The 21,422-nt window shown below is 36.2% G+C and overlaps 1 protein-coding gene across 3 annotated transcripts in view; it reads right to left on the reverse strand.

Moving 5' to 3' along the window:
• The window catches only part of ZFYVE9 (zinc finger FYVE-type containing 9), a 148,093-nt gene that overhangs the window by 35,256 nt on the left and 91,415 nt on the right, over positions 1 to 21,422 (reverse strand). For all 3 annotated transcript variants that reach the window (XM_045548031.1, XM_045548029.1, XM_045548030.1), the window contains 3 exons: positions 20,789 to 20,944; positions 3,476 to 3,700; positions 1,553 to 1,635 (listed from right to left, as the gene is read on the reverse strand). In XM_045548031.1, coding sequence (XP_045403987.1) covers positions 1,553 to 1,635; positions 3,476 to 3,700; positions 20,789 to 20,944 — 464 coding nt within the window. The remainder of the gene's footprint in view (positions 1 to 1,552; positions 1,636 to 3,475; positions 3,701 to 20,788; positions 20,945 to 21,422) is intronic.

The following is a 21,422-nucleotide window of genomic DNA, read 5'->3' on the forward strand; positions in this document are numbered from 1 at the left end:
GGGAGAAAATATCTGCAAACTACAGATCTGATGAGGGATTAATATCCGGAATATATGAGGAATTTAATCCAACGGTGAAAAGACCAAGAACCTGATTAAAAAAACGGGCAAAAGGCCAGGCGTGGTGGCTAAGGCCTATAATCCCAGCAGTCTGGAAGGCTGAGGTGGGAGGATCGCTTGAGGCCCGGAGTTTGAGACCAGCCTGGAGAGCATAGTGAGACCCCATCTCTACAAAAAAATAGAAAAATTAGCTGGTGTTGTGGTGTGCACCTGTAGTCCCAGGTACTCAGGAGGCTGAGGCAGGAGGATCGCCTGAGCCCAGGAATTTGAGGTTGCAGTGAGTAAGATGATGCTACCGCACTCTACCCAGGCGACAGAGCAAGACCCTGTCTCAATACTATACTATAATATTAAAATAAAATAAATAAAATTGAAATTAAAAATGGGCAAAAGACCTTAAGAGACATTTTTCAAAGAACATACAAATGATCAATGGTATATGAAAAAAATGCTCAACATCATTAATCACAGGGAAATGCAAATCAAACCCATAAAGAGATACCATCTCACTCCAGTTCAAATGGCTCCTATCAAAACTATGAAAGAAAACAAGTGTTCCCAAGGATGTGGAGAAAAGGGAACCCTTACATACTGTTGGTGGGAACATCAATTAGTATATAACCAAAAGAAATGAAATCAGTACCTCAAAGAGATTATCGCACTCCATGTTTACTGCAGCACTATCCACAATAGCCAAGACTTGGAATCAACCTAAATGCCCAACAATGAATGAATGGATAAAGAAAATGTGGTATATCTACACAATGAAATACTATCTGGCCATAAAAAAATGATTTCCTATCATTTGAGAAAAAGTGGACAAACCTGCAAATGAAATATTCCAGACAGAGAAAGACAAATACTGAATGATCTCATATGTGGAATCTTAAAAAAAAAAAAAGTTGATCTCATAGAAGTAGAGAGTAGAACAGTGGTTACCAAAGACCAGTGAGGGAATAGGAGAGGGGAAGATGGAGAGAGGTTTGTCAACAGGTACAAAGTTACAATTAGATAGGAGGAATAGATTCTAGTGTTCTATTTCACAGTAGGGTAATTATGGTTAACAGTAAGGTACTGTGTATTACAAAGTGGCTAGAAGAGAGGTTTTTCAAAGTTCTCTCCTCAAAGAAACAATAAATGCATGAGGCGAGGTGATGGATATGCTAATTACCCTAATTTAAACATTACACAACATATACATGGATTGAACATCAAAATGTACCCCATAAATATGTACAATAATATGTCAATTAAAAAACACAACTTTTTAAAAGGTCAGGGAAAAAAAGATAACTAGAACTACAGCTTTCACCGTGACAGAGTAAGGAAATTCACCAAATCCACTCCCCAAAAAGCAACTAAAAAGCTGGGTAAATGGTTAAAAAAACAACCATTTCAGTGGTCTGGAATGAGACCAAAGGCACACAACACATTGAGAACTGTTTTTCATGAAAACTCTCCCATACAAAACCCAGTAAGAAAAAAGACTTACTGCAAGAAGATTCATGATGGTATGCCCCGTCTCTCCAAACAATGGCTTCCGAAATCTGACACTGAACAGTGGGCACGGATAAACTATGGAAATGAGAAATGACCAGACTGAGTTTGGCAGCTTAAAATTTTGATGAAAGAGACATCATGGCTAATACTTTTTTCAAAATATAATTATAATGACTCATTAGAATATGTCAAATTTAGGGCTCAAAATGTATTTACATAGCATGGTAGCAGATAAATCCTGAGCCACAGCAAGTCTTTTGATGATCAGAATAAGCCTTTTGTTTTCAAAAGGCTGTTTTCAAAAATGACCCACAGAGTCTTAGGAAGCATTTTTCTTCAAACTGAATTGATAACGATTCGGGAAACAAGTATCTCCTGATTCTTCTGTGCTCAAGAAGTTTAAGAGTTCATTCTCTTCTTTCTATCTATCTATCTATCTATCTATTTAGAGATGGGGTCTTATCTGTTGATCTGTCTATCTATCCATCTATCCATCTATCTATTTAGAGATGGGTCTTAGTCTGTTGCCTAGGCTGGAGTGCAGTGGCACAAACATAGCTCACTGCTGCCTTGAACTCCTAGCCTCAAATGATCCTCCAGTCTCCCCCTCCTGAGCAACTGGGATTACAAACCACAAGCCATTGTGCCCAGCAAGGGTTCAAGTATTCTATACTTCCTAACCAGTATCCTTAGGAGAGCCAAATCACAGGTGTTCCTATTGGCTGCCTTATCCCCCTTGAACCTTATGATCCGAAATGCCTGTACAAGACAGGAAGATACACATGTTGTTTCCTCTGTATACAATCCTTCCGTTTCCCCATTAAATTTAGCTGATTCATATGCCTCCTTTGGAGTTCGATCTAGAGGCACTTAAGTCCAAGACATGTTTCTTATCCAACTTGTCCTTCACTCTTGGTCAAGTTAGAGCCCATCCTGGAGCTCCCAAAGAACTTAACTTTGAGCATAGGTTTTAATATACTACTATAATCATGATTTCTGTGTGTGTTCCTAATAAAGGTTCCCAAGAGCCTATAACCAGGTCTTAGCCATTTCTGCATTCCCAGGATTTGTGATATATGGTAGGTCTTTATTACATTCTTACTGAATGAATAAATAAATGAGTGAAAGAATAAAGTTGGCTTGCTGAGAATACACGATATACTGTTTTAAGGTTTATAAAATGTATCATCACTTGATCCTTTTAACAATCCAATGTAATATAAAAGGCACTATTACTGTATTATCTCAGTTTACAAAAGAAACTGCCAATCAGAGAACTTGAGTGACTTGCCCAAAGTTACAGAGCTCATTAAGTGGCAGAGTTAAGAACCTTACTCAAGTGGTCTGATTCCTAGCACAGAGTACTTTTAATTAGGTGAAGATATAAAGTTTAAAATAAAGTTTGCATTTAACCTACAATGTCTTTAAAAATATCCAACTCAGTTGCACTGCTATAACCATGGACCAGGAAGCTCTTCCTCTGTAGCCTACCTTACCAACTGAGAGTGGTCTCCATACCACCAGCTTCCAGTATCTGTATGTTAAGTAAAATATAATTTGTCCAAACTATTTTCCAACCACGTGACAAAGAATATGCTCATCATATATAGATACCATAAACAATAAAGCTACTTAAGTTCAAATTCATTTTTCTGATGATAATCATGTTTTTATCAATGTACTACAAAATTAGCTGGTTTACAAGGTAATAATCACCAACTTCCTCATTCAATGTTTTCAGTCCTTCCCATCACAGCCAAAATAAGCTGAGACACTGGCCAAATTTAGCTTAGCTATTTCAAAAGAGTATTTCTGCTGAATTGTATCACCAAACAGGGGGCTCTGAATATTTCAGGCATTATTTAGTCATCACACCTTGGTCACATGGTTTAGAAGAAGGTGTTTTACTACTTACGTCGATATTCAGCTCCAAGTCTCAACATTAGTCGGATGGGAAACACTTTAGCCCAAGGAGTTTCCCATTTCTGGATGAGAATCCCAAATAAGTAAGGTGGGGTTGGGAGTACTAGGTCTTGAAGTGACTGGTAGGTAGATGTCACGTATAAGAATCCACCATGTTCTTTACTGCCAAGGAAACTCTGACTGAAGAAGGAATGTCCCAAATTGCCCACAACATTCCCTAAAACAAAAAAGTTCATTATGTTCTATCAATAAATTAATCATATTTTTAATAATCATTATTACACAACACTGGGTTGGATAGCCACTACAAAACACTAATTCCAAATATTTCACCATGAAAGAACTGTTTTTAAAAAGTTGCTTTTTAAATAAATGGCATTTATTAAATGAAAATTTGTTTTCCAATTTTATCAGGACTTCTGGTGAGCATAAAATAATTTATATTATCACACTGTTGAAGTTTGTCTAGCTAAAAGCTAAAAATAATGATGCTTTCCTTACTTAAACTGTACTACTTCACTGTAGGAATTACTACAGATGTCTCAGAATAAAAATTACTGCCACAAAATTTATACTCTCACTGGGTGAACAAAGTAAACGCATTAACATAATGAATTAAGACAATAAATACAGTTATGAGACATTAAGGGAAGAAGGGGATTTACAGAGAAGGTAGTACCACAGATAGGATTTATTCTTTATAATTTTGGTTAAGACAAATATGAAACAGATCTACAACCTGGGGCTTATTTAAATTCACATTAAGCAGATTTTTCTCTTTTAACTACAAATGCTCTTTTTTCTAAGTACTTTCTAATTCAAACACTTTTGTGAATGAAACAATGAATGAAACAGCCCTTCATTAAGGAGACATTTTCCTCATTTTAGAATTACAAAAGAACTTCCCAACCAGAGCTGTTCAATAATGAACAGCATATGTTCACTAGACATGTACAAGATTCCTTTGATACCTCTGAAAGCAACAATACCAAATAAAGCTATCTCCACAGAGGACTTAATGTTTATTTTTCCTGAAAACTAGAGTTTGTTTATACATGGTTATGGGTCTTTGAATCCTTGAGTAAACTGGGAAAATACGTTGACAGAATCTACAGTGAAGGGAATATCTCCCCCAATTAAACTCAGCTTTGTGGCCGAAAGCCATGTTCACCTGAACATTATCATCTGTATTTTACATTTAAGGTAGCACATTTAGGAATTTAGGGGTAGTAATCTTGCCCCAGGATTAACCAAGTCTGGCTGCACAATTAAACTGTTGGGCCAGATCTATAAAAACAAAACAATCCCCATATCAACACAGCAGTATTGTATTTTGAAAAAAATTACAGATTTTGGAGTCACAGAGATATGGGTTTAAGTATTAGTGTGATCACTCTTGTGAGATTTTGGGCAAGTCACTTAACTTCTGTGAGCCTCAACAGTAAAATGGGGGAAATTATATTAAATTCCAGACCTGTTGTGAAGATAAATGACGAGTATATATAAAATGCCTAACACACCAGCAACACAGTATATCCTCAAAAAATTATAACTATTATTGTCCTAATGTAAATATACAAATAATGTTCAGTCAAATATTATAGGATTTTTTTTTTTTTTGCTTTCCTAAAGATTTTAGAGTAAGATTTGTATAAATTTTAATCTTTTCTGGCAGCCAGTGCAGAACTGGGGAGAGTGACAGGTACTTTAGGGAGACAAGAGATACTCCATACAAAATTCAATAAACAGTTTGTCAAAGAGAAGAAAAAAATTTTCATCTTTTTGCCTAAGTTTGGGGAGGAAGGGGGAGAATAGGAGATAAAAGATACAGAAATTTTTTTCCCTCCACAATGGAGGGTGCCTTCCTCTAAAGCTCTAGTGACAGCATGCTATGCTTTGAATGTGTCCTCCAAAAAGTATGTGTTGGAAACTTAATCACCTATGCAATAGTGTTATAAGGTAGAGCTTAATGAGAGGTGACTGAATTAATGCCATAATCTAGGGAGGGGGTTTGTTACACAAAAGCAAGTTCGGCCCCGTCTTGTGCTCTCTCTCTTGCCCTCTGTTTGCCCTTCTGCCATGGGATGATGCATCGAAAAAGCCCTCACCAGATGCCAGCCCCTCAATCTTGGACTTCCTGGCTACCATAACTGTGAGAAATAAATTTCTGTTCATTATAAGTTATCTAGTCTGTGGTACTCTGTTAATTCTGTTATAACAGCACAAATGGACTAAGACACAGTATGATATTTATGGTTCACAAACAATGGCCCAGTGAATACAGCTAAGAGGTGAAAAATACATTAGCTTGGTACGGAAGGCATTCATTCACTATTCCTTGGGGATTGGAGCCTAGAATCTATTACTGGTTAGTTTCCACAGATACTGATTTCCTTTTTGTCTCTACCATCTAGCACCCTCCTCATCCCAGTCATACACAGATTTTTCACTATGTCTCTTCTTATTATAAAATATAGCTTTTATCCTTTAGGCATTTATTTTCTTTTAAAGAAAATATGTATCTCCATCAATCGTAACAAGTGATGTAGTTTAGTTTAGACTGTCATTTACCATCTCATCTACAAACAAATAACATTCCACAGGTATAGATATCGGCAAAAATAAAACATTGGGTATAAGAATTTGACAAAGAAAAGAAAGAAGGCTTTCATTTAAAAACTTAATCTGGAGCTCTGGAACTAATAAATCTGTTATATGCTATTAATAGTTTATGTAGCTACTTCTCTGTGAGAACATACAATACAATGAATCCACTGAACTAATTATAAATACATCCCAAGATCACTGAAGAATCCATATAACTGAAATAGACACCAAATCTTGCTTCTGAGCTTAAATGACCTGGTGAAGATGTCAAATGGTTTATATCAATAGTCTACAAAGCAATTTTACATGCCCATTCATCAGGTGACCATCAGACAGTGATGCCAGGTAAACAAGGCAGGTCCCATTTCCCTGAATTATGGGGTTTCATTTTACAAATGAAGCTTAGGGGCAGAGGTGAAGTGACTCTGAAAAGACATGGGGTAAATAAGTGGCAATGTAAAATTGAGAAAGCAGATCTTTCAATCTCCTAGACTTTCTATATATCACACAGTCTTTCAAAAAATATACAGATATAACCCAGAAGAACAAAAGTCATTCTATAACAAAGACACCTGTACCCGAATGTTTATAGCAGCACAATTCACAATTGCAAAGATGTGGAAACAACCCAAATGCCCATCAATCCACGAATGGATTAGTAAACTGTGGTATATGTATACCATGGAGTATTACTCAGCTATAAGAAATAATGATGACATGGCATCTCTTTGGTCCTCCTGGAGAGAATTGGAACCCATTATATTAAGTGAAGTATCCAAAGAATGGAAAAACAAGCATCACATGTACTCACCAGATAACTGGTTTCCCTGATCATCACCTAAATGCACATCGGGGAAGGATACCAATTGGATATCAGACTGAGATGGGGGGGAGATAGGGGAATGGGTGTATGCCTACATGATGAGTGCCTTGCACACCGTCTGGGGAATGGTCATGCTTGAAGGTGCTACTCGGGGAGGTGGGGGTGGGGGGAGGGGATGGAGGTATGACTACATGGTGAGTGCCAGGCGCACTGTCTGGAGAAGGGACACGCTTGAGGCTCTGACTCAGGGGGATGGGTGGGACATGGTCAATGTATATAACCTGAACTTATGTACCCCCATGAGGAGCTGAAATAAAAAAAATATATATATATATATATATATATACAGATATAGTAATTTGCAATTTTACATCTTAAATTTTGATTTTAAACTTTGTTTTTCAAATGCTTACAAACAACCATTTTAAATTCAATTCAAATATAACTTACTATGTGACAACAGCTTTCTTTTGTTTCAAAGCACACTTGTTAATCCTCACATCAAGTGGAACAATTTCCAAGAAAATGGTTCATTTATTTCAAGAAATACTAGTATTTCCAAATATTAATGTAACTAAAACTCAAGCTATCAAAAGAATTTAGAGTTCCCTGGAGCCCTTTGTAATGCAATAAACTGCAGTTAAGCCTGAGTACCTTACAAACAGGTCATTGCCTCAGTTTAGAGCTGTGGTCCCCAACACTTGGGCTGGGGACAAGTTAGGTACCAGGCAGCAGAGCTCTGCTGCCCCACCCCCATGGAAAAATTGTCTTCCCTGAAACTTATGCCCCCCTCCCCCAGGGTGCACAGCAGGAGGCAGTGAGCGAAGCTTCATCTGTATTTACAGCAGCTCCCCATCACTGGCATCACTGCCTGAGCTCTGCCTCCCTCCAACCCAGGAAGAATTATCTTCCATGAAACCAGTCCCTGGTGTCAAAAAGGTTGGGGACTGCTGGTTTAGAGCATCTATGAGATTGACTGATTAACTTCAAAAAGCTCAAGAAGCACTATATTACTTCTTATGGTTCAAAACAGGATTTGGAGAGGACATAGCTGAGTTCAAACCTGGGTTCAGTCACTTAACATCCAAATGTGTGATCTTGAGTAAGTTATTTAGGCCCTCAGAGCCTTTCATTTTCCTCATATGTAAAATAGAAACAATAACAGCACGAATCCCACAGAGTTGCAGTTAAGAAGAAATAAAATAGTGTACATAAAGCAATGAATACACTTCCTAGCATGTATTAAATTCTCAATTAATATTAGGTATTATCTTAAATTTCCTCTTCATAAATAATTCCATACAACTTTCTCATCAGTTGAGACATTACTTTGCAAAGCAGCAACATTATGGCTCCTTTGCTTACAAAAGAGTATAAAATAAATTTAATTTACCAAAAGGTTCACAATTAATTGAAAAGATAAAATAAAACCATGAACCATAAGATAACATTCTTTACTAGAGAAAATTGTTGATAATAGTGATAACACCAGTCAGGTTCCTCTTTTCCCTGGGAACACTGGTTAGGAAACTTTTCTTTTCCTTCTTTTACATATAAAAAAAGTAACTTGCTTCAGAAACACCAAACTATAAGCAGTGTAATTTTTGTGGCCATGAAAAATAATGGTATACTACTACAATCTGAAACAAATACTGGGGCATTAACTGATCAAACACCTATTAATAAAATATTTTTTAATATGCACAACACTAGACTAGCTGCTATTCATTCTACTACATTTACAGGACATCTACCAATGTTTTTATAAACTTTCTATCAATCATTTATATATATTCTTTGAAACACTACTTTTTAAAATATCTGTTTCCCACTCTCCTAATTTACCTAGCAGTTTTTCTTTTAAATACTTGTGGGATTACCGAATGGGCAAGAGATTGTAGTCTAAAACTAGCTAATGCATTTTTTCCCTAAGTTAATAGTGAGTATACACCTACATTCTTACACTGAGATAAACTTTCACATTAAAAAATTAAAGCTCGACTGGGCTCAGTGGCTTACACCTATAATCCCAGCACTTTGGGAAGCCGAGGTGGGAGGATCACTCAAAGTCAGGAGTTCCAGACTAGCCTGGGCAACAAAGCAAGACCCCATCTCTACAAACAATAAAAAATTAGCCAGGTTTGGCAAGCACCTGCATAGTCCCAGCTACTCACAAGGCCAAGGAAGGAAGATCACTTGAGCCCAGGAGTTTAAGGTTGCAGTGAGCTATCATTGCATCACTGCATTCTAGTCTGGGTGACAGAGTGAAACTATCTCCAAAAAAAAAAAAAAAAAACTAAAGCTCAAATCCAATTTTATTTGAGGCCTACAATTTTATTAGTAACATTATACAGTTATAAATAAAAATAAAATTCAAAGAAGACAAATGCAATTAATAATATACAAATAGTCATGTAGCACCTTGTAAGTTTATATTGCATTTTCATAAATCCATAAAAGAATGAGATTTAAAATCAACCCTGAGTTCATCTGAGTTAACCCAGGTATCCACAAGTTAAAGATACAAGATATGGAAGACTTTAGAATGAAAGAAGGTGACAAAAAGAGATAGTAAAAAGAAAAATGATCTTTCAAAGACCTGATATTACAGAAATTTCCCAAGTGACCTACTTAAGTGACCCACAGCATTTCTTTCTTTCTTTCTTTCTCTGGGGACCAGAGATACTGGGCCTCAGAAATACTCTCAGGCCAACCTAAATACAGGGTGTCCCAAAAGTCTCCATACAAAGGAATAATTTTATAATGAACATTTTGTAAATAAAAGTATATTTAGCTACAATTTCCCATTTTTTCCTCTATATGGCAACTTTTGGGACACCCAGCAGTACGTTCCTATGACTTCAACTTCCGGTGGAAACAAGAAGTCAGGAACAGTAAGTTTTTTGGGTTTTTTCTTTTTTTGGTTTTTCTAAGGCTAGTCAAGTAAAGCAGTGGCAGCGGAGAAGGAACAGAGAAATCTGTAACTAGTTGTGATCAATTAGTTGTAAACACCACTGTACTTGGACCAGGCATAAGTATTTTTATTAACAGAAGTGTTCTCTCAGGACTCTTTCCTTCTTGGTGCTTTTCCACTAAATAAAAAATACTTCCTAGTGATGTCACATCAACTCATTAATTCCCTCAACCCACAGGTTATTTTTTAATAATTCTGATATGTCAGACTGTTTCAGGGATGGGTACACAGAATTGAACCAGACAGATAAAAATCTTGCCCTCATAGGGCTTATGTTCTGATAGAGGCAGACAAATAAATAATTTCAGTAAGTTAGTGATGAATGCTTTTTTTTTTTTTTGAGACAGAGTGTCGCTTTGTTGCCCTGGCTAGAGTGAGTGCCATGGCATCAGCCTAGCTCACAGCAACCTCAAACTCCTGGGCTTTAAGGGATCCTACTGCCTCAGCCTCCCGAGTAGCTGGGACTACACGCATGTGCCACCATGTCTGGCTAATTTTTTTCTATATATATTTTAGTTGGCCAGATAATTTCTTTCTATTTTTAGTAGAGACGGGGTCTCGCTCTTGCTCAGGCTGGTCTCGAACTCCTGACCTCGAGCAATCCACCTGCCTCGGCCTCCCAGAGTGCTAGGATTACAGGTGTGAGCCACCGCGCCCAGCCTTAGTGATGAATGCTTTTAAGTAAATAAAACAAGGTAATATAACAGACAAAGTAGAAGAGACTTCTTTAGCTAAGAAGGTCAGTGAAAATCCTCTCAGGAAGACACATTTGAGAACAGACCTAAATAAAAAGAAACCAGCCAATTAAGGTCCTAAACAACAGTATTCAGGTTATGAGAACAATAAATGAAAAAGCCATGAACTGGAAATGAGTTTGGTGGGTTCAAAGGTCACAAAGATGATCAATGTAGCTAAACAAACTAGGGAGTAATAAGAGAAAAGAGCTCTTTATGGTCTAGATCATATAAGCCCTCATAGGCCAAACAAACGCATTTGGAGTTTTATTCTAATTGCAGTGGGAAGCCCACTGGAAGGTTTAAGGCAGCTTCAATTGTGTCATCATACCCAACACTATGCCAGTATGTTACATAAAGATGCTCCTCATTCACAAAGATTAAATCTAGCCAGGCATGGTTGGCCACACCGTTAGTCCCAGCTACTAAGGCAGGAGGCTAAGGCAGAAGGATCACTTGAGCCTAGGAGTTGGAGGCTACAGTGAGCTATGATCACACCACTGCACTCCAGCCTGGGAAAGAGAGTAAGACTCGCTCTTTGAAAAAAAAAAAAAAAATAGATTAAATCTACAGTACCTCAGGAATAGCTGAAGGAAGATAAACATGTCTGCAAGCATAGAATTGCAAATGACTAAAAGGGAACAAAAAGCAGTATTTGAATGTAAAAATGATTTAACTTGCAACGTTAAGAATATTTACATTCTATGTTTATAATTACAATCTTCTTATAATTACAAACATCTACAAAGTTAAATCTAAAACTTGAAAATCGATAATAGTATAAACCTTATTATGCCCATGTAAATATTAATTCAAATTAATATTTATCTGAATTAATAATTTTCTTGAAAACAGAAATATTAAATTGGAAGATAGCACTGAAGAATGTACCCTAGGATCCGGCATGGAAAGACAAAAAGATAAATTATACAAAAGAGCAGTTAGATATTGAGGAGTGATTTCACAGGCTCCAACATCAAAAAAGAGTCCCCAACGAAGACAATGGATGGAATGAAAGAGAAGTAATAATCAGATAATAACTGAGAATTTTCCAAATAAAAAATGAAATGTGTTCTCAGATCAAAAGTATACTTTGAGTCCTCAGCATATAGGTAGATATACAGACAATAGAATAGAACAAAGTCCAGAAATAGACCCATACCTATAAGGTCAATTAATGTTAAAAAACAGTTTCAAGGTAATTCAATGGAGTAAAGATAGTCTTTTAGGCCAAGTGCAGTGGCTCATGCCTGTAATCCCAGCACTTTGGGAGGCTGAGGCAGGAAGATCACTTGAGGCCAGGAGTTCCAGACCAGCCTGGGCTACATAGCAAGACCCGGTCTCTACCAAAAAAAAGTTTTTTTGATTAGCTTGGTGTGGGGCAACATGCCTGTAGACCTAGCTACTCAGGATGCTGAAGCAGGAGGATCACTTGAGCCTGGGAGTTGGAGGTTGCAGTGAGCTATGATCACACCACTGCAATCCAGTCTGGCGACAGAGAGACCCTGTTTCAAAAAGGATCAGATATCAAAGTTGCTGGTGCCAAAATTAGAGTCACTTAGGTTAAACTCTAACAAAACGCAGTCAGAAGAGATCATGAAGAAAAAGCCTTCACACACGTTTGTAACAGACCTATTATTACAAGACATTCCTGCACAAAGACTGGCAAAACAATGTTTCACAAGAATTTCCTCAAGATTACAGTATTCCAGATAAGCCGCTCACACAAGAACATTTACAATGGCTGTCTCCACCAATGAACAAACACCAACTGTGGCAATGAGCTTGTGAAACCTTATTTCAAAGTAGCTTATGTGGACCATTTCTCTTTGGCTCCTAAAAGCTTCCCTGACCCCCCACTTCCCATATGTCTATGACCCATCATAGCACACATATCCGGGATTGTAATTCTCTGCTATTCCCAAAGAAACTCGTTTGTTCTAGAGAGCCTGTCTCTCTGAGCTTTTTTTTTAGGTGAACACATAGATCTGTATGTAATAGCTACAACCAGAAACTTTTAGAAAAAAAATAAAAGACAATTTTGTGACCTTGGGTTAAAGCAAAGATTTCTTAGAAAACTAAAAGTATAAACCATAAAAGAAAACCTGATATGCTGAACTTTTCAAAATTTAAACTTCTGCTCTTTTAAAGACAGTTGAGAAAATGAAAAGACAAGCCACAGAGAGAGCAAGAATGGGCCAAACTCTTCCTTTTGTAACAGCACCAATCCCATTCAGGAGGGTAGAGCCCTCATGGCCTAATCACCTCTTAAAGGTCCCACTTCCTAATACTGTTACAATGGCAATTAAATTTCAACATGGCAAATCAATCCATGTGATACATCATATCAACAGAACAAAGGGCAAAAACCATATGAATTCATTTCAATTGATGCTAAAAAAGCATCCCATAAAACTCAACATTCCTTCATGACAAAAACTCTCTTTTTAAAACTGAGTACAGGCCGGGCGCGGTGGCTCACACCTCTAATACTAGCACTCTGGGAGGCCGAGGCGAGAGGATCGCTCGAGGTCAGGAGTTCGAGACCAGCCTGAGCAAGAGCGAGACTCCTGTCTCTACTAAAAATAGAAAGAAATGATTTGGACAGCTAAAAATACATATAGAAAAAATTAGCCGAGCACGGTGGCCTATGCCTGTAGTCCCAGCTACTCGGAATGCTGAGGCAGGATTGCTTGAGCCCAGGAGTTTGAGGCTGCTGTGAGCTAGGCTGATGCCACGGCACTCTAGCCCAGGCAACAGAGCGAGACTCTGTCTCAAAAAAAAAAAAAAAAAACCAAAAAAAACAAAAAAAACAAAAACTGAGTATAGAAGGAACATATCTCAACACAATAAAAACCATATATGGCAGACCCATAACTAGCATCATATTACATGGGGGAAAATTGAAAGCCTTTCCTCTAAGATCTGGAACAAGACAAGGATGCCCACTTTCACCATGTTATTCAACATAGTACTAGAAGTCATAGCTAGAGAATCAGACAAGAAAAAGAAATAAATGGCATCCAAATTAGAAAGGAAGAAATCAAATTATCCCTGTTTGTGGACATGAAAAAGAAACCAAGACAGTAATCCCATTTACAATCGCTACAAATAAAATAAAATACCTAGGAATAAACTAATAAACTTAACCAAAGAAGTGGAAGACCTCTGCAATGAAAACTATAAAACACTGATAAAAGAAACTAAAGATGATACAAAAAAAAGAAAGATAAGTCATGCTCACAGATTGGAAGAATCAATATTGTTTAAAATGTCCATACTATCCAAATCAATCTACAGATTAATGCAATCCCCATAAAAATATTAATACCAATGACATTCTTCACAGAAATAGAAAAAATAATCCTAAAATTTATATGAACCACAAAAGACCCAGAATAGCCAAAGCCATCCTGAGCAAAAAGAACAAAACTGAAGAATCTCATTACCTGACTTCAAATTATACCACAAAGCTGTAGTAATCAAAACATAAAAACAGACACAAAAACCAATGGAACAGAATAGAGAATCCAGAAATAAATCCACACTCCTATGGTGAACTTATTTTAGATGAAAGTGCCAAGAGCATACATTGGGGAAATGACAGTCTCTTCAATAAATGCTGCTGGGAAAACTGGATATACATATGCAGAAGAATGAAACTAGACCCTTATCTCTCACCACATACAAAAATCAAATCAAAAAGAATTAAAGACTTAAATCTCAAACCTGAAACTATGAAAACTACTAAAAGAAAACACTGGGGAAATGCTCCAGGACATCAGTCTGGGCAATAATTTCTTGAATAATACCCCAAAGGCACAGACAACCAAAGCAAAATTGGACAAATAAGATCACATCACGCTAAAAAGCTTGTACACAGCAAACAAAGGAAAGAGACAAATAGAATGGAAGAAAATATTTGCAAACTATCCATCTGACACGGGATTAAGAACTAGAATATATAAGGAGCTCTAACAACTCATTAGGAAAAAATCAAATAATCTGATTAAAAATGGGCAAAAGATCTGAGTAGACTTTTCTCAAAAGAAGACATACAAATGACCGACGGATATTTAAAATATGTTCAACATCATTAGTCTTCCGAGAAATGCAAATCAAAACATGAGATAATCACCTCACCCCAATTAAAATAGCTTTTATCAAAAGACAGGCAATAATGAATGCTGGCAAGGATGTGGAGAAAGGGCAACCCTTGTACAATGTTGGTGGGAATGTAAATTAGCGCAACCACTATGGAAAACAGTAGGGAGGTTCCTCAAAAAACTAAAAATAGAACTACCATATGACGCTGCAATCCTGAGGCTGAGTATATATCCAAAAGAAAGGAAATCAGTAGTATATTGCAAAGATATCTGCACTCCCATGTTTATTGCAGCACTATTCACAATAGCCAAGATTTGGAATCAACCTAAGTGCCCATCAACAGATGAATGGATAAAGAAAATGTGGTACATATACATGCTGGAATATTATTCAGCCATAAAAAAGAATGAAATCCTGTCATTTGCAACAGTATGGGTAGAACTGGAGAACATTATGTTAAGTGAAGTAAGCCAAGCACAGAAAGACAAATCTCATACATTCTCACTCATATGTGGGAGCTAAATATTAAAACAATTGATCTCATGGAGGCAGAAAGTAGACTCAATCAGAATCAGAGGCTGGGAAGGGTAGTGGGAAAGAAGGAATAAAGTGGGGATGGTTAATGGGTACAAAAATATTGTTAGATGGTTAGACAGAATACAAAATACTTGATAGCACAACAAAGTGACTATCATCAATAATAAGTTACGGTTTACTTTAAAATAACTAAAACAGTGGAACTGTAATGTTCCTAACACACAGAAATGATAAATGCTTGAGGTAATGGATACCTTGATTATTATACATTGTATGCCTATATCAAAACATCATACATGCTCTATAAATATATACAGCTATTATGTACCCATAATAATTAAAATTTTTTTTGAATTTCTTCAACATGAGTTTTGGAGGGGACAAACATTCAAACCATAGCAATACTAAATAAGTTTTTAAAAAATAAAGTATGAAAGGAGTTCAGAAGAAGAGATTATTTCTATCTGGGAGGATCATCAAGGAAAAATTTATGGAGAAAGTGGTCTTTAAGACTTAAGAGAATAGGATTCAGAGAGTTGAGGTGTTAGGAAATAGCAGGGGGGTACCATCCATAATCATGGATACTGGTTAATTAGAATATGTAAAGACATAATATATAAAGAACCAAGAAATGTTTATAGTTTTGCTACAGTGCAAATATGGTGAGATGACTAGTGGAGGAAAAGAGACTAAAAATACAGGATCAGACCATGTAGAGTACTGAACGTTAGTACACACAGTTTATTCCAAGAGCAATATGAAGCCAAAATAGGTTTTTGAGTAAGAGAGGGAAACAACCAGAGATTAATTCCAGAAAAATAATCTGGTAGACACAAGTCCCATTTCATTCAAATCCATGTTCTGAATGTTTGTTTACAAAAACAGGTATAAAACATGGAGGAAGGGAGGGGAGATGGGGACAAACAATATCTAATCTAGAATCTCTCATGCCACTGAAATACCCAGAAGGTATCCTGAAACGCTCAGAATCTAATTTTTCACAAATTATAATTTTTTCCCTCACTGTAGAAAGTATGAACAACTATGTATGACAAAAAAGTGTATATATAATAAATAAGAAGCATAGATACACAAATGTATTGTTATTAAAGACATGTAGTTTCAATTGTAAAATTCACAGATTATAAAGAAAGCTCATTCAAAGGACTTCTAAGATTTATTGAATGATTTATAACCCTAAACTAGTGACAAGAGTATTCAAGGTTTCATACTCAGGAGAAATTTAAGATGCAATTTGTCAATTCCATAAAATGTGCTACATAGAGGAGAAAAATAACAAATTGGGATCCTTTTAGAATACCTATGTTCTAAACATAGAACATAGAACACCTATGTCCTAAAATATATTTTCACTTACAAAAAATTTATAGTGAAATCTGTCATACTACTCTGATTATCCAAAAACAGGATTATTAATAAAAACTGCATAGCACACAGATATTATATGTATCTGTTTTTTAAAACTGATGTACTGTAATATTAATACATACACAGCAGCAATTAACATAATTGTAAAGAACACTGGGTCTGGGGCTTTAGTCCTAATTCTGTCACCAACTAGGTCTGTGATTTAGGCAAGTCATTAACACTTCTAGGTCTCATTTTCCTCATGTGAAGCATGAAAAGTTTGTAATACATGATCTAAGATACCTTCTAGTCCCAATATTTGATGAGCTGTGAAATGATTCCAATTCAAGGAGAGACTCTCACATCTCCTTTACACTTCTGAAATGTTATTTACTTAGATATACATGTCCCCATCTTACATTACAGAAAATATTTTAAGATGGCTTAGATGTATTATAGTTTGACTATCACTATTATTTTATAATCAATTCCAAGTAATTTTTATAGAAGTTTCCTATTTTAATAGTTTAAAATGGACTGTACTGATATATAAGGATATCTTTTAAAAATGCATAACCATTTATGCTAAACATATACTTCAATGATCCATGTAATGATTCACATCATTTCCTTGCAGGTATTTCCCAGGATTCTATCCAGTCCTGGTCTCTTCACTCTAGCCTATCACCAGTTTTAACTATCACATGAAAACTGTGTCTCTCAAATCTGTATTTTACCCCAGATCTCTCTTAGGGTCCATACCCATATATTCATCTGTCATTTACATATTCTATCTGATGTCATTATTTCAAATTCAACAGACTGAACACAGAACTCATTTCCCTCTCCTCTGACAAATCTGTACTTTTTCTTCTATTCATCATCTCAATAAATAAAACCAACATGCATTCAGGAGCTCAAGTCAGAAATTTGGGGCCATCCTTAACTTATCCCCTCTAACCCTCCATAACCAATTAATTACTAAATCCTATTGAATTGAAGCATCATGTCTTTTATATCCTTCTTCTCTAATATTCTTCTAAAAAAAAACGATGGAGTCCCACTATGTTGCCCAGGCTAGTCTTGAACTCCTGGGCTCCAGTGATCCTCCTGCCTCAGCCTCCTGGGTAGCTGAGATTACACATACATGCCACCATACTTGTCTTCTCTCCAGTATTCTTTATTACCACTGCCATTACTTAATTTAAACCATGATAATTTCTTAATTTCCTGCAATAGCTTTTTTTTTTTTTTGAGACAGAGTCTCACTCTGTTGTCCGGGCTAGAATGCCATGGTGTCAGCCTAGCTCACAGCAACCTCAAACTCCTGGGCTTAAGTGATCCTACTGCCTCAGCCTCCCGAGTAGCTGGGACTACAGGCATGCGCCACCATGCCCGGGTAACTTTTTCCCATATATATTTTTAGTTGTCCAGCTAATTTCTTTCTATTTTTAGTAGAGACGGGGTCTCGCTTTTGCTCAGGCTGGTCTCAAACTCCTGACCTTGAGTGATCCTCCCACCTCGGCCTCCCAGAGTGCTAGGATTACAGGCATGAGCCACCGTGCCCAGCCAGTTTCCTGCAACAGCTTTTTTAAAAATAAATTTTATCAAGGTGTAATTTATATACAATAAAACAAACAGATTTTAAATATATAGTTCAATGAGTTCTGACAAATGTAAACACCCGTGTGACCACTATCCTATCAAGATATAAAATACTATATTATCTCAGAAAGTTCCTTGGACCCCTTGGTAGTCAATTCCAGCACTCACACCCCCACCTTACTTCAGGCAAACACTGATCTGATTTCTATCACTACAGATTCATGTAGCCTGTTCCAGAGGATCATATAAATGGAATCACTCAATATATATTAACACATGTTTTGGCCTGGCTTCTTTTGCTCAGCATAATATCTGTGAGATTCATCCATGTTGTTGCATATATTAGCAGTGAGTTCATTTTTATTGTTGAGCAGTCTTCTAGCGTATGAATACACATTTGCTTATCCACTGCAATTGCTTTTAACTGCCACTAGACTCATGGACTTTGATCCACTTTTCATACTGCTTCCACAGACATCTTTCTAAAATGCAAATCTGATTATGTCATTCACCATCTCAAATTCTTTCAAAGGTTCTTCACTGCCTACAGAATAAAGGATGAGGCCGGGTGCGGTGGCTCACACCTGCAATCCTAGCACTCTGGGAGGCTAAGGTGGGTGGATCGTTTGAGCTCAGGAGTTTGAGATCAGCCTGAGCAAGAGTGAGACCCCGTCTCTACTAAAAATAGAAAGAAATTAGCCGGACAACTAAAAATATATATAGAAAAAATTAGCCAGGCATGGTGGCACATGCCTGTAGTCCCAGCTACTCAGGAGGCTAAGGCAGTAGGATTGCTTGAGCCCAGGAGTTTGAGGAGGTTGCTCTGAGCTAGGCTGACGCCATGGCACTCACTCTAGTCCAGGCAACAAAGCAAGACTCTGTCTCAAAAAAAAAAAAAAAAAAGGATGCGCTCCTTAGACAACACATTCCTGAATATCCCACACCTAGTCCCTGACATCCTCTCAAAACTCGCATGAACACACAATTACTTGAACCTCCAATGCCATTTCTCAAAAGTTTTTACATGTAAATGCGATCAAATTGAGGAAAAATGTTTAGGTCATTCAGGGTGGGGAACCTACAGCCTCAAGGTCACATGTGGCCCTCCGGATCCCTGAGTGTGGCCCTTCGACTGAATCCAAACTCCACAGAACAAATCCTTTTATTAATAAAAGGATTATTTGTTCTTTAAAATTTGAATTCGGTCAAAAGGCCACACACAAGGATCCAGAAAGCCACATACAGCCCCAAGCCGCAGGTTCCCCACCCCTGCATAGCAGCTTCACAGGTATCACGTAGTCAGTTTCCACCTTGCCCTTATGTAATAGTATACCTAAATTATCATAGAGATTAAAACAGAAAGGCATAATTTTTGCAATTACATTAAAAATACAATTTCATATCCTGCTTTTGTACTTATTTCAAGAACATTTTCCATGTTATTACATTACTTTCATATATAATACTTTAATGACTAAAAAATGTTCTAAAAAAGATGCATACATCTAATAAGTATAAAATAGTTAAACTTTTCACCTATAGCTGGAGCATTTAGGTTGCTTCTGAATTTTTGTGTTAAATTTAGGTAATGTTGCAATAAACATTTTCATGTCCAAAAGTGCATTTTATATTTTGGATAGTCTTTGGCATAGAATCCCACAATGGGAATTATTGTACTTATAAAGTATGAATAATTTATGGTTCTAATACGTTTATGAAATATGATCAAATAATACATGAAAATAGTTTTAATTCCCTGGCCTCCCTCCCCCCACTCTCCAAGCTTTGTTCCTCAGAGACAATCTCTTTTATTATTCATTTGCTTTAGTTTCTATACTTATACTATTCTTTTCTTATTTATCAAGTATAAATATTATTTATTGACTTTCTGTTACCATAAATGAGAATTTACTTTAATTACACCACTTCTTAACTCCTCTGTTAAATCAAGAGGCTGACTTTGTAATGACAAATAATATAATGTAATTATAAGTAATTATAATGTCAAATAAATAATAATGTTTCTTTCTCTCTCAACATTAGTATTTCTTTATATTATTGACCTTAGTCTTCCTCAACTTCTTATAGCTATGCCTTTACTTTTAAATATTTACAACTTATTTTGAAACTACAACGAAGTCATCTATGCTAATTGTTTTTGAAATCTGAATATTCAATAGAATTTTTACATTATGATTATATAAATATTCTTAACTGAAGAAACAAGCAGTAAAACTTATGAGTATGCTTCCTTCTACCAGTTACTAATGTCATGACCCCTAAGCCACTCAAAGGAAAATATGATTACATCAAGGTCAATGTATTATTCTTTTATGACTTTAATTCCAGCCTCTATAAAATAATAACCACCATACAAGGTAAAATACTAAAATTTAAAATTTCTTTACACTGTGGCAAGTTCTAACTTGCCACTAATATCAAAGTCCCATGCCATGCTTAAGCCCAAAGTTAAGACTATTATTTTATATCTGAATGCAAAAATTTTTATCATGCACAAAGGGAGTAGACTAAATCATAAAGCATTCCCACCTGCCAGAGCATCCCGATAAAGCTGCACAAAGTGATTAAAGATATCCTTTGGCAAACACTTTTCATCCGGTAGACACTGTAGAAGAATGACTATCTCAGACTGACCCACTGCATGCATTCCCTTGGTTGTGAAACACCAGCACTTCCTGTTCACATCTATTGATAGAATAAAAACATAAAAATAAAGACATTCCTCTCGATCTTTACTCTTAAAAAAGATGCAAAGAAATCTTTTACAATATAGCAAAGATTAAAATAGACCGTACTGAGTCTGTATAATTCAACTGTGAACTGTCACTGTGTTAAGCCAAAAAACTGTGATAGAAAATAAAATATACCAGTGCCTCTGGCTCTTTTCTAAACACTTAGAAAAATGACTGGAAAGGAAAGAAAAAGAAATAATAATGAAAGAAAATGCCCTTAAAGTTTTTAACTCCTATTATTAAAAGGTACAATTATTAAAAGCAACATTCTATTAATAATAAAATAAATACAACCAAACTATATATCCTATGCTATAATGATTGAAGAATATAGTCTCTATCTATATATTTAAAAAAAAAATCACTATGTAATGCCAGAAACAAAAACAATGAAAGCCAATATTATAGTTTTGACTTTAGGTTGCAGCCTA

The sequence above is a fragment of the Lemur catta genome, chromosome 3, assembly GCF_020740605.2.
Source record: "Lemur catta isolate mLemCat1 chromosome 3, mLemCat1.pri, whole genome shotgun sequence".
Lineage (NCBI taxonomy): Eukaryota > Metazoa > Chordata > Mammalia > Primates > Lemuridae > Lemur > Lemur catta.